The 13,814-nt window shown below is 41.5% G+C and overlaps 1 protein-coding gene across 1 annotated transcript; it reads left to right on the forward strand.

Annotated features, from left to right (window-relative positions):
* Positions 1-625: 625 nt before the first annotated feature.
* LOC133843692 (antigen 5 like allergen Cul n 1-like) lies at positions 626-3,098 on the forward strand. Its single transcript, XM_062277342.1, has 4 exons — positions 626-802; positions 868-1,134; positions 1,813-1,988; positions 2,055-3,098. Exons 1-4 carry the CDS (start codon positions 653-655, stop codon positions 2,278-2,280), a joined length of 819 nt encoding a protein of 272 aa, XP_062133326.1. The 5' UTR covers positions 626-652; the 3' UTR covers positions 2,281-3,098.
* The last annotated feature ends 10,716 nt before the right edge of the window (positions 3,099-13,814 follow it).

Below are 13,814 nucleotides of genomic sequence, written 5' to 3' on the forward strand. Positions count from 1 at the left end.
AAATCTATGTAAATTATTTTGTGTTTGCTAATACAAATTATGCATAATAATAGTGTCATTAAAGTAATGTTCGAGTATTAATTATATGTCAAAGAATAACATTAATTATGTAGTTTAAATACCTTTAAATTTATAATTCTATTTAAATGCAATCAAATTCTATGTAAATTTATTGGAAATATATTGTTGTATTAAGCTAGTTTCTAAAAAAAACATAAATTTTCATAAATAATGTTGGAATTTGAGAGTCTTTCACAAGAGCCTTAAAAAACCAATTAGTTTTTTTTTTTGGGTGAAGCATTTTGTTTGTATATTTAATGCGTTAATTGAAACCCAATAACCCATTAAACTAAAATGTGCATGTGGTTGTGGGTTTTACTCTGTTTTATTTTTTATCACTTGCTGGCAATTAAATTCAATTAATTGCTGATTGTACTATTTAACAGTTGAATTAAATGTCAGGCAATGATTGGCAGGCACGTACACACATTGAGTTCGCTTAATCATCATTTAAAAGCAGGCTTTAAATGGTCTCCAAATATTAAACCAACTGTCAACTGCTTTGCAAAATCAGCGATTAACAAAACACTCTAGAGTATAAATCCAGAATGTTGGCCTCTTTCTTTAGCAGTGTTTTGCTAATTGGATCACAATGAAGATGTTCGTATTGTTCGCTCTTATGTACTGTGTGCTACTTGCAGTCAGCCAGGATGCGCCAACAACCGGACCCAAGAATCCTTATTGTGATCAGCAGCTCTGTCCCATGGGCAAACGTCATGTGGCCTGCGAAAGATTTTTCAATGTGAGTAGATGTTGCCAGCATTGAGAAAACGTCGGACTTTTCATTTATTCTTTGCCATTTGCCAGGAATCCCACAAGGTTTGCACCACCGAGCATACAGTGCTGGTGAATCTGACAAATCAGTCCGAAATCATACTGAAGGCTCACAACGAACAGCGGCAACGCTTGGCCATGGGTAAGAACACAACATTGCCACGTGCTGCACGCTTGGTTGCGATGCAATGGAGCGAAGAACTCGCCACCCTGGCCAGCTACAATGCACGCATGTGCCAGGCCAAGCACGACGATTGCCACAACACGGCCAACTTTAAGCGCTCTGGCCAAAATATTATTGTAAGTAAAGGAAAGATGTTACATTTAAACCTCGCTTACCGGTCACTCTTTATTACTTAAATGCCAAGTTGCATTTTGCCAAAGTTTACTTGACTTCACTTCACTTTTAAGCATAAAAGGAATTAAATTTTACTTCTTGACCAAACCGTATTTAGCACTAAGATGCACTTAGCGGCATACTCACCTCGTTAATTGGTCATTAAGTGGAAAAACTCTATCTTTTGCAAAAATTTTCTAAATTATATGCAACTAAACTAGGCTTTACTTATTTCTACCCTCATTCCAGCGAAATTCTTGTGGCCTTTAAATATAATTGTAAGTAAAGGAAAGATGTTACATTCATACCTCGCTTACCGGTCACTCTTTATTACTTAAATGCCAAGTTGCATTTTGCCAAAGTTCACTTGGCTTCACTTCACTTTTAAGCATAAAAGGAATTCAATTTTACTTCTTGACCAAACCGTATTCAGCACTAAGATGCACTTAGCGGCATACTCACATTGTTTATCGGTCATTAAGTGGAAAAACTTTATCTTCTGGAAAAATTTACCAAGTCATATGCAACTTAACTTGGCTTTAGTTATTTGTACCCTCATCCCAGAGATTTTCTTGTGGCCTTTAAGTGAGACATAGGCGTTTACTCCGCCTGCCTCAAACTTACACGTTCTTCCTTTACAGCTGTTCAACATGACGCGTCTGGTGGAGAATGAGCTGATGGAGAAGATGTATCCGCAGCTGGTGGGCATTGGCGTCCGTACTTGGTGGGGAGAGCACAGCAGCAACAGCAGCAACTTGATGACCGCAGCGGATGTCGAGCACTATCCCTGCCCAATGTGGAGAGGCAGGCAGTCACCGTAAGTGGCCAGTTGGTCAGCTAATCCTTTACGCTTTCTCTCTCCATCTTCTCCGGTATTTTACAGACTGTTTCGCCATTTTGCGGTCATGGCCGTGGAGAATAACACGCATGTTGGTTGCGCCGCCTCTCGTTATGTGGCCAAGGAGATAACCTACTTCAAGCTGACCTGCAACTATGCTGAGAACTTTGTGTGCGGCAGGCCGATCTATCACTTCCGCGCCGTCGGCTGCCTCACCGGTCCCAACATGCAGCACAAAGCGCTCTGCTCCAAAAAGGAAATATTTGCCTAAATGCCAGCATAACCAACTACACAAATACCCTAATGCAAGCACATAATACCAACAATATAATCTAATACGAAACCTCCACCTCCATCTCCACCCATTTGACACCACAAACAAGCCACAAATAAAGCCCAATGCCCAATGCCCAACGCTCGATGCCCAATGCTCGATGCCCAATGCATTCATTCAGTTTGGGGCGTGTTAAATTAATGCTTTGCATATTTATCTCATTTCGAATGGCGTTTTCTCTGGCGCGTGCCGATCCACCAATAAATATTCCACATACCAAAGAGAGAAGAGCCGCTCTCACTCTGCACCCAATTCCCTGACTTGTCTCACTTTGCGTGGCAAATGTAAAATCATTACGCATGCAAAATTCAAATGGCGCAGCATCAAAATGGAATTTCTGCCAATTTCCTGTGCATTGCAATAAAGTTTATCGCGCTCAGCTCACAGCTCACAGCTCGCGGGCATACCCCAGAGTCTGAGCGCGGGGGGCAGAGGGTATAACTACTATCAGGATGCCGGGAATTGGCGCTGTTATGTGCCAAAGCAATTACCTGGACAAAAGCGACAAAACTGCCAATGTGATGCACATAGGAAGACACAATTCAGTGTTGTTGCTGGAAAAGCGTCTAATTGGAGCGATATCAGGATATCAGCATGGCCGACGATACTGCAGAGCAGAGCAGAGCAGGGAAGAGAGGCCGTTGCGAATGTGACTGGAATTCTATTTGTGCTGCTAATGCCATTGACTGTCACTTCCTGCCACGCGACAAATTGAAATCAAACAACTTAATAAATGCATTTTTATTGAATTGAAATCAGTACTCGAACTTGTTCAGTATTTGCTCAATTTGTGCTGTAGAATTTATGTCAGCTAAAATGATTATTTATTGTTAACGTATTGCAGTTTTGCCACAAAGATGTCCCCAGCGTTTACTCTCAGCTACATACTGATGCTGTTGCTGCTGCTGTGGCTGGTTAGCCACCCTACCCAAGAGCTTAACATTTTATTGCAGTCAACCACAAGCCACACACAGAGTTGTTGCAACACATGTTTTTTGCGCTTAAGCGAGAAAGTTGAGAGGGTCTTCACCCCAGGGAGCTTAAAATGAACTCAAACATGTGGGGGAAAAACTGTCAAGCAGTTAATTGATATAGAGCCAAAGCATAATATGTGTTATTTTTCCATTTATATTTTCCATTTTTCTATGGCACAATTGACTGTCGGACAAATGTTGGGCAATCTCAGAGTTGACTCCCAGCTCCCAGTTGATTAATAAATGTGCTAAGGCCAAGCCGATTAGCACTTCAATTGCATTATTTTATGCGACTTCAGTTGATTGAAAATGGAAATGAATGTTGCGCGTTGCTTTTCCATCAGATTAGCAACACAAAAAACAAAAGCAAAAGCCGGCAAAATCGCTGGCAACTCTTAAATCCGCTTTTGCTTTGAGCGCACTCGCAATGCATTTAAGTTCAACATTGAGCGCGATTTTGTGCAACTCCTTTTCGCTCTTGCTTTTATATGGCGCACTTTCCCTCTTTTAATGTAGCTTTTCTCCGCTTTTCCGCGATTTGTTTTCGTCTTGCGTCTCGGCTGCCAGCACCTGGAAAAACTAAAAGTCGCCACTTCCGCAGCACATAAATTTGAAGGGCTGCTCGTTTTTAAGGTTTCCTGCGGCCTAAAATAAAACAGAAAAATCAAGTTAAATAAAAGTTGTAAAGCTGAAAGAATGTGGCTTGTAAATACCCTTGGGTTGCAATTAAAAGTACAAGTATTGCAAAAAGGAATGATTATTACTGCAGTAATATAAAACTAGATGATATAAAGAAAATTTGAAATAAAATGCATTTATTTATTTTATTTTATTCAACTATTATTGCACTGGCAAGTACTTTTATAACTACCTCACTTTTTACACACATATGTTGGGTATACTTAAACAAAAAGGCGCTCGAATAGAAATGCCACAGTGTCATTTGTGGGCTGGCTTAGTTTAGTTTTGTTTAGTTATTTTGTTTGTTTCTGTAGCAAAACATGGCAAATGCAGTTGTAGTTGCTGCTGTTATTGTAGTGTTTATGCCACAATTTGTTTGGCTTTGGTTTAAGTTACATTTCTTTGTTGTTGCAGTTGTTGCACTCTGTTTAAACGCCTCAAGTTAAAGCTTTTAGCTTGTTTGCCAGCAAATAGTTCAGCAATTTATCAAAATTTATGACCAGTTACAAATGCAGCGACGCCCTAACACACACTTCCTGAGACACACACACGCACACTGAGACATAAATATCTATTAAAGCTATGCAGTCAGATGCAAGTGAAGATTTACGAGTCTTCTCGGGCTGCTTTTGATAATGGTGCATTAGCGTGCATCGCTTTAGAATGCACTTTTGTCTGTCGTGCTCTGTGCAGCAGACTGCAACGAGGATGGAGGCGGATGTGTGTGTTAGAAAACGTCTGTCAACCATAAGCCGCCTCAACTCTCTTCGCTTTTCGCTCTGCACTCTTCACTCCTCACTCTTAAGCAAAAGCAACGTCATTATCATTGTTAAGCAGCAGCCTGTCACGTTTGTATGACATGTAAGCCGTCTGCTGTTCACTTGAGTTCAGCTCTAGAACTCAGACTCGCATTCGTTGGTTTCGCGGTGGCGGTGGCGGTTTCCTTTTGCATTTGCCCTTTGACCCCTCCCACACACGCACACAAACTCACATTACGTATACGTAGTGGTGTACAAGGCGAATGTGAATGCGAATACGAAAACTCGTAATATGTTAGCGAGGCGAGCAAATGCTTTTTGCCAGCCACTTGGCCGCATTTGCTTTTTATGGGCATCGAACAGCGTGAGAGTGAGAGAGTGTATATAAAATGTTATGGAGCCAGCAAGTCCATAGAACATTTATATATTGCTGATTAGCGCCAAAGCATTGGAACATTGAAAATAATGCGCATTTGGAGCAGCGGCGAGGTGTAACTAAAGCACCTAATTGGCAACAAAAACAACTGCAAAATGGAACACTGCAAATTACGAGTGTATCAAATAAGTACTCTAAAGTACTCGATTAATGACGCAGCTCGTTGAAGAGCATTCCTCAGTCTGACTGACTGTTTATACATTTTTATGGGCAACTCCATAATGGCGTACGGTTTACGTTTATTAGCATACTTCTAGGCACATTGGCTTTGGCTCAAGGTGCGTTTAATAGCCACACACACACACGCACATGCACGTACAGGCACGCACGGACATCTAGTTGTCGACGGCTCTTTATGACTTTATTAGCCAGACATTTACGAGGAGAATGTGCCGGTGTTCGTGTCCGTGCCTGTGTCCTGTGTCCTGTACCCCTCAGCTTCTCTCGTTACTTCTTTTGCTGGTCTTGTTGGCTTCGTTCTTTATGAGCGCAGCTTTGAAAGCCAATTGATTTGACATAAAATTCTATTCAGAAAAACAATGGGACAGCCAAAGGAGCCCACAGCTAAAATCTAATGAAATTTATGCAGGCGCTGCAATGCGGCTGCACATGAATGGCAACTACAGGACATGTACACCTCACACACACACACACACATCCAAACACACACACACACAGAGACTGGGACATAACACTCGTAGATGGCGGTAACTTTTACCTGTCGTTGGCCGCAATTTACAATGCGGCACCATTTGGGTTCTGACCTAGTTGAAAGCGGCACAGGACGTGGATAGGGATAGGGACGCGGAGGTCCTTGACGATGGAGCGGGACTCTCGTCTATGGCTTCGAACATTTTATGAACACTTTGGGGCTTGCCTTTTGTCTCGGCTCTTAGTTAAAACTGCATTGATGGCCAGCTGGATTCCCGACCTCAAGCAACTCTTGGCCACACTCACATCCTTGTCGTTCATCGACGGCGTCCTTGCAGAGTGCGCGCGCATGTGGAAGTAACAGTTTAACGCTTAAACATGCCCAAGTTGCGCTCAACTCAAGTGCACAGCACACACACACACACATGTGTGTGTGTTAGTTTTCACTTTTGCAAACTAAATTTGCACATATTTCTTAGCTCACTTGTAAAAGTTTTTGGGTATAACAAATACAATTTGTGCTTTCGCCCAACAAGTTTTAAGGCAAAAATATATAAAAAGGCAGCTGTTTAAAATGCTGCGGCACTTAGATTGAGCGAGAGAGAGAGAGAGAGCGAGAGACAGTCGAGTGAAAGGATAGCGGTCTGGTGTGTTGCCGGTCTTAGGTGTCAGTCGCTTGCCAACAGGAAGGAAGCTTTTCAAATGCCAAATGATAAATGCATTTTTAATGGAGCGCTCGTGAAGCTTTTGGGGGGAAGAGCGACGCCAGAGGCAGGCTACGTCTGAGTTTAACAAACAACTTCCTTGGCGTTGCTGCTGAAAGCCTGACTAAGCGGCAGGATGCGCAAACGAGGCGCCTCCAAAGCGACTGGGCGACTGAGCAACTCAGCGACTGGGGAGTGCCTAAAGAGAATCGAGAATCGGCCAGTTGAGAGACAACAGCTGAGGGATATATAAGAAGGGAGAAGAGCAGGAGGAGAGCGGAGCATGCGACCCGACTGCTTACGGTTTAACAGATGATTTAGCTAATGTTTCACTCCTTTCATCATTTCACTTTAAACTGAGCACATTCTCGCTTAATTATCCACGCATCTCGTTTGCCTGGCCTGCCAACACAAATAAATTGCCTCACTTTGTGAGACTTTTGGCCTCACAAAACAAATATCCGACACGTGTTTAATAAATTTGTTTGGCAGCAGTTTAAAGTCCATACAATGGGCGTAATTGTTTAAGGTTTTTATGTGTGCAATCAACGTTTAATGCAAGCTTTGCAATTGTTAGCCATTTGATATTGGCTTTTGGCTGCCCTTTTGTTTTGTTTTTTTATTTTTGTTTGCTGAACGTTGCAATTTAATCAATATTCCAAACACACAGAGCAGAGAGTGCGAGGCAACCCCATCACCATCAGAAATCTATTCCTAAAATTGTGGCTAAACAAAAACTAAATGCCGAACGCACATCCAATGCGCTGAGAACATAATACAGATAGTCCTGGGGAAGAGTGGAATAAAACGTGCGCGCCTAAAAGCATGCTACGAAAATTGAAAATACTCGTAAATGCTGGAGCAACAAAACCAACCCGCTGACCATTTTAATTTAGTAAGTTCTGATGATGCTGGGAAACATACAAGCAAACATACGTGTACAATATTTTATTTGCATATATGTATATGTAGATATTCGAGAATATATATATTGTGTATACGCAGCGTGTATGCAATTTATATAGGAAAATCAGAAAACAAAAAGAAATCGAACACTGCTGTAAATTTGAGAAATTGAAATGAAAAATTGCTGAACTCTAACCCTCATCCACACACACCTACACACCCGCACACACACACACACTTCTAGTGTGAGGTGTGCGTCAGATAGTTATTGATATTGCCTGACCATCGCAGAGCAGAGCTAACCTCCAGGCAAAATGTAATCAATTCATATTGTGAACGAGTTTGCCGTTGTGGTTGGCTGTAAATTTATGAGCAGTTGGCAGCCGTACTTAATAGAAAGTAGCCCCTAGCTTCGAAACAGTGAACAAGAGAACACAAGAGCACCAGAGGACCGTCATTAACTTGAAGTGATTCTCGGAAAATGAGCAGAGGGAATGAACTGTGTGTCTGTGTGATAAAGCGAACCGAAATGAGCGATGGATTGAGGCAATGATAGCTGTGAAGGCCATGCCTTGGAATATGCTGGTGAAATTGCTATGAAATTACTCGTTTCTCAGATGATTACGATAAGTAAGTAGCCGCCGAACCGAAGCTTTATGGTGAGTTAGCAAAACGATTACCTATAAATGAATTTTTCATTCGAAATGCGCTTTCAAAATGGGATTAAGAGACTCGAGACTATTTATTATTGCTTCAGTTTCATAAGTAGCTTGATTTTATTTCTTATTAAAATGTTTTCATCTCCTTTTGCTCTCGGACTTACTTACCATTGTCAGCTAGCTCCTCTTGTGTCTTGTGACTTTTCATTAGTTGGCGCTCGTGTTCATTATATGGCATTACGTTGCCATATCTTCGGGCAATAAAACAGCAGAAACTAAGTTTTGAAATTGAATCCGCCCCTTTTGTAAGATTATTGCTCATTTATTGCAAGCGAGGGGATAATATAAAAATCAAGTTATTTCGCTTGCAGTCATTGTGCTTTGGATCTTCATTGTTTTTTCCCTAGCAGCAGATATAAAATATTTTTAATGACTTTTTAAGCAAACACCAACCAAAGGAATTATGAATGTTTTTTAAGTTTGCTTAACTATTTTTCTGGTTCACGACGAGTATTTGGAACGAGTAGCGTACAACTCTTGAACAATACACATAATAGATACAGCAACCAGACAATGGCGATATACGTTATGAAAGGCTCAGGTACAGGTCCAATTGGCACATGGAAGACATTTGCTGATAACATACATTTGCAATGAAAGGGAACACAACAACAGCTCACAGCTATTGTTACACTCGTCTGACATACACTGAGACAATGCCCGGCAATGTCTGTATTCCCGACACAATACAGACACCGAGTCGAGCCTCTCCAAAAAAAAAGAACTCAAAATGCCTGTTGGCTAATGTTGCAGTTTCCATTATGGGTAACTGTGCAACGGGTGCTTTTGGTCGGAGAAGTGCCGCAATGATGTCGATTGTTGCTATATTTAGCCACTGACACGCCTCTTATCTGTACAGTGGCTGCTATGTGTTTTTCATTGTTTATGCAACGCGCGTTGCTTCAATACATTTTGTGGCACTCGATGTGGCATGCAACTCGGTCTGAAAGTTCTCCATTCGCATGAATGAAATGTGTTTTATTTCCCCCATGGAATTGGGTTCGACTGCGACAAAAGTTATGGCATTGACCGATTTCAAATTAGAAAAGTTGTCAAAGAGCAATCAATTAATTGGAAATAAAAAAATCAATAAAATCAAAGGACAGTTGTCACTGCATTAACTGCAGTAAGTAGAGGTCTAATCAAATTATGATGGTAGTCAATTCGAAATTGAAAAAAAATTAGCTAAAATCACAAGGAAAGAATTGAAACTTTTTATAAATTTAATAAAATTAAGTTACTGCTTTACAATATGTGAAATTTCCATAGATATTTTTGTAAGATAAATGCAAAATGGTGGTAAAAGTTATTCAAAATTATATTGCACCAACAAATTAAAACATTTCCTTTAATCGAAACCCTAAGAAAGCATTGTACCTACCTTTTCTCCAAAACTTTCTTAAATAATAGAGAAAAAAATCAATCAAGCCACTTTGGAAAAGTATAAATTGAAATTAGCTGCATTCTGTGCTGAATACAAGTTGACTATTTGCGAATGTTTCGCCTCGTATATTCGCCATGCAAAGACGCAGTAAATACGCGAAGCCAAAGTGAACTACTTTGAGGCGTTTGGTTAAGTTACGATTACGACTTCATTGCAACTTTTGCACTCTTGCAGGACTTTCTTTTATTGCCGCTGCAAAACCAAAAATGAGGTTAACGCGTGCACTTAACGACTCGAGGGTCGCTGCTGTCGTTGTCGCTGTCGCAGTTGCTGTTGCTTATGCTGTGGCAGTGGCAGCGACAGCGACAACGACAGCAGCGAGTGCCTGCTGTCGAGGACGATGTCGAGGACAACATTATAAATCCCGGCCAGGCATTTTGCAAGTGGCGGAACTCCTCCCGCCTAAGCGCATTGCCAACTGTTATTTTGTCGATGTGTCTTCCTGGCTTACAACTCAATTTTGTCAGTTTTTAATGAGCAGCGATGGTGCACATGTTGTGGGCGTGTCCTGGGGAGTCACCTTATTTGCATTTGCTAAGCGATTTTGGGCCCATTCGAACTCAGTCGATGTCATGCAGCTGCTATCGTCGGTCTCCAAAGAAGCCATTTGCCTCGTTGTCTTTCATACCCTTTATTTGCCGCTTACTCGTTCTCTCCCTTTCCCTTCGCATTCACCTCGGGGATCGTAGTTCTATTCGCCTGCCTTCCGTTTCATTCAATCGTTAGATATTTCCGGTGCGCTGTCCTTTTTAGTGCGACGCTCTCTTGTGCTTGGTCCTTTGTGTGCACTGTCCAGTCCTTTGCTGCTTCGTTGTTTGTGTAATCGCATAAAGATGGCTCAATAACATCATGACGAAATCGGAATGAGCAAGGAGTGAGGTGAGGGTGAGGGCGAGAGTGTCTCTTTGGGCTGTGCCAGCAATTTGTGGGTCAAATTGAATTTGTATTGAGCCAGGCCTCACAAAATTGATTGAAACATTTGCGTGAATTTATGTCCTTGAAATGATTGGCCATATCTCTGAGCTCTGAGCTGTGAGCCCCCAAAAGTCCAGCCATCAAGCAACTACTACGACAAACATCTTTGGCTGGGCTGTCCACAAAAGAAAACAGTGTCCTGTCAAGCAGCTTCTGCCTTTGCATTATTTATGGGATTAGTGGCTTCGGCTATATGGTTGCCACGTGCCCAACTTGTTGGCCTGAAAACTGATTAGGTTCAATGAAATTTTCCGTATCTGCCAGTCGTCAGTCCGTAGTCGAGACAGTTACTGGGGAGCCGGCCGGCTTCATTCATTTTTCATGCAACTAACGCTGCCAAATAAAACAAATTTGCACTTTAATATGCGCCACGTTAACCTTGAGTTCAAAATTCCAGTACAAAACACACACAACAGACAAGAAAACTGCCTGACGGGCAACAAGTTGCTCTCGCTTGGGTATAAATGTGTGTGAATGTTTGTGTTCTGTTGTGTGTTTGTATTTAGCGTATCTCTGTGTGAGTGTGTGTGTGTTTGTGGTGTGTTTTTATGCTTGAAATCAGAGCAGGCAACGCACCAAAAGAGCCAACAACATGATGTAGCACTTGGGCATATAAATCTAAACTATCCAACATAATAAATAACAAAACAGCAAGCTCTAGTTGCATAGATTAAATGTGTTCTATTTATTTTTTGTGTATTACAATAATATAAAGCGGATACCTGCTTTGTATTTTTAGCAGTAATTTGAAATAAATAGCTAGGTTTCTATTTTTTTTCTGTTTGATAAGCATTGTTTATTTTTAAATTGGCTTTAATTAAGCTTTCGGGTTTAACTTTTGCATCATTTGAATATTTATTATTTGTCATTTCCTGAATTTCCATGATATAATACATGAAGTATTTTGTTGTGCTGTGTTCGCTGTCGCCGTAATGAAGCCAATGTCATGCTTCAACATATTTTTTAATTTCTAAAATGGCGTTTTCACATAGACCACACACACAAACGTACAAGCGAGAAGGACGAGTGCGTTGTACAAAAATAAAAACCAGACACACGCAGTTGAGCGTAAAATAGTTAGTTTAATTTGTTTAAGTGCACACGTGGCGTATGTGGAATGTGGATAGATAGTACGATGACTGCGACCACGACGACAGCAACGGCAACAGACCCTGCGGCTGCGACTGCGACTGCATATTGTAATCAACGCCTGAAAGTAGGCTGCAACAAAATTTCAATTACAAAATGTCAGACAAGCCGCAGATAGAAGCAGTGGCAATAACAGCCGACAACAACAACAACAACAGCAACGGCAACAGCAGAAACAATTGCAACAACAGCAGTTTGACATTCTGAGCTGTCGCTTGTCTTATCAAGATGTTTGTTTTGCTTTGTTTGAATACATGTTTCTCTGCGCCTTCTATGAGCGTGTGTATTTCATTGTGCATGTGTTATCATTGTCGTTGTAAAACAAGTCACTTAACACACACACACATACACACACGCTCGCTCGCTCACACGAAAGAAGTTAAATTTGATGCCTTTGTCTGCAGTTGTAAAACAATGGCCCCAATTGTATCTCTGTCTGACTGCTTGAATGTATCTTGTATCTTTTTTGTATGTTAGCTCAAGTCAATTGTGTCGCATATGGCTGTGTGTGTGTGTTTGTGTGTACGTGTGTGTGTGTGGGTGCCTTATCTTGGCCCCAGGCACGCCCAGCACTTTGTTTGTAGCGACTCTCTCTCTCATTGTCACTTGTCTGCCTATTGCGCACACTGATTGTTTGCATAAATTAGCATAATTAAGCAAGGTTGAGTGACGCCCCTCTCGCTCTCTTCGCGTTGCCAAAAATCTGTAGAGGGCACAAGTAAATTGTCGTGAAGAAGTCGGCTTCTTCCCTCAAGCTGTTCCACGAATATTCATGCAACTGTCGAAGCAATTGCGCAACATTCGCTTTTTTTCTCTTCGCTTTTTTTTTTTTTTTTTGAGGGGGCACACGACGCGACCTTTGCGCGCGTGACCAGCCGTGCAAAAGGCAAAGAAGCAACACGACACACAACAAAACAATATAAAAAGGGACAACAGAAATGCAAAAGTAGAAAATAATGGATGGCAAAAAAGCAGCACGAGGCGTATACGCAATGTGCTATTGCCAGGTCCATTGTCGTCGCAATCGTCGTCGTCGCCATCGTCGTCGGCGTCTTGTTAGCCTTTTGCGCGCCATTCATTTCCATTTTGTATGCGTTGCTGGTTGCCATTATTTGGCTTTAATTGCTGCATGCATGTTGCCACACCCTTTGCTGGCCGCGTTTGCAGCTCAGCTCAGAAGAGCAGAGCAGAGGACGATGAGGCGTTGAGTCTGTACGTGTTTTAATTAAAATACGCAATACACCAAAAAGCGAAGCCTTTTTCACGAAATGATAACTTTCGCCAGTGTTCAATTTCATAAGGTGAATAATTTCGAATGCGATGGCGATGGCGATGGCAATGACGATGGCGAATACTCGGGCATAATTAAGCAAATGAACTGTGAATATGGAGGATATTACGCGTATTACAATACATTTATTGCGTGTGCCAATCAAAAAGCAACATGTCAAATGTCACAAACGAGTATCAGCTAATTTCTTTGCTCTGCTCCTTTTTCTCTCCCACATTTCATTTGAATTCATTTCATTTCAATTCATTTCAGTTGGTTCTTAGCCTGCCAACAATTTATGCGCACACGGGCGAAGGCGATAGAGACAGAGAGAGAGAGAGAGAGAGAGAGAGAAGCGGCAGGCATGGGTAATTAGCTCGCCAGGTGGCCAGGGGCAGTCAGCAATAAATAAATTAACATAAAACAAACAAAAATTAATGAATGAATAAATGATTGGCCTGGCAGCAGTTGGTAGTAAGTAGGCAGCAGTAAGCAGTCGATAGGCAGCGACCCGAACGAATCTCGAGCCCAAGGCGAGGCCATAAATTATTTCAAGGCAGCGCAAAAATGGCAACTGTCGATCAATGTCAATTAGCTGCCTCACGAAACTGGTATTGCCAAATTCTGTTTCTTTTTCTCTTCCTCACTCTCTCTCTCTCTTGTGTAAGATGATTGCAAACAAATCCTGGTCCCTGGCATGTAAATTATAAGCATATCAATCAGCCAACCAACAGCTGGCTGACCCAACTTTTTCCCCCTCGAAAACTCCTGATTTATTTTCCAAATATATTTCAAATTTAAATT

This window comes from Drosophila sulfurigaster, chromosome 3 (genome assembly GCF_023558435.1).
Source record: "Drosophila sulfurigaster albostrigata strain 15112-1811.04 chromosome 3, ASM2355843v2, whole genome shotgun sequence".
Lineage (NCBI taxonomy): Eukaryota > Metazoa > Arthropoda > Insecta > Diptera > Drosophilidae > Drosophila > Drosophila sulfurigaster.

What these genes read in the sequence shown, in the direction of transcription:
- LOC133843692 (XM_062277342.1), top strand. Translation starts at nt 653, where the DNA reads ATGAAGATGTTCGTATTGTTCGCTCTTATGTACTGTGTGCTACTTGCA. An exon ending in CCTGCGAAAGATTTTTCAAT is followed by an intron (nt 803 to 867) that starts GTGAGTAGATGT and finishes GCCATTTGCCAG; the next exon opens with GAATCCCACAAGGTTTGCAC. An exon ending in GCTCTGGCCAAAATATTATT is followed by an intron (nt 1,135 to 1,812) that starts GTAAGTAAAGGA and finishes CTTCCTTTACAG; the next exon opens with CTGTTCAACATGACGCGTCT.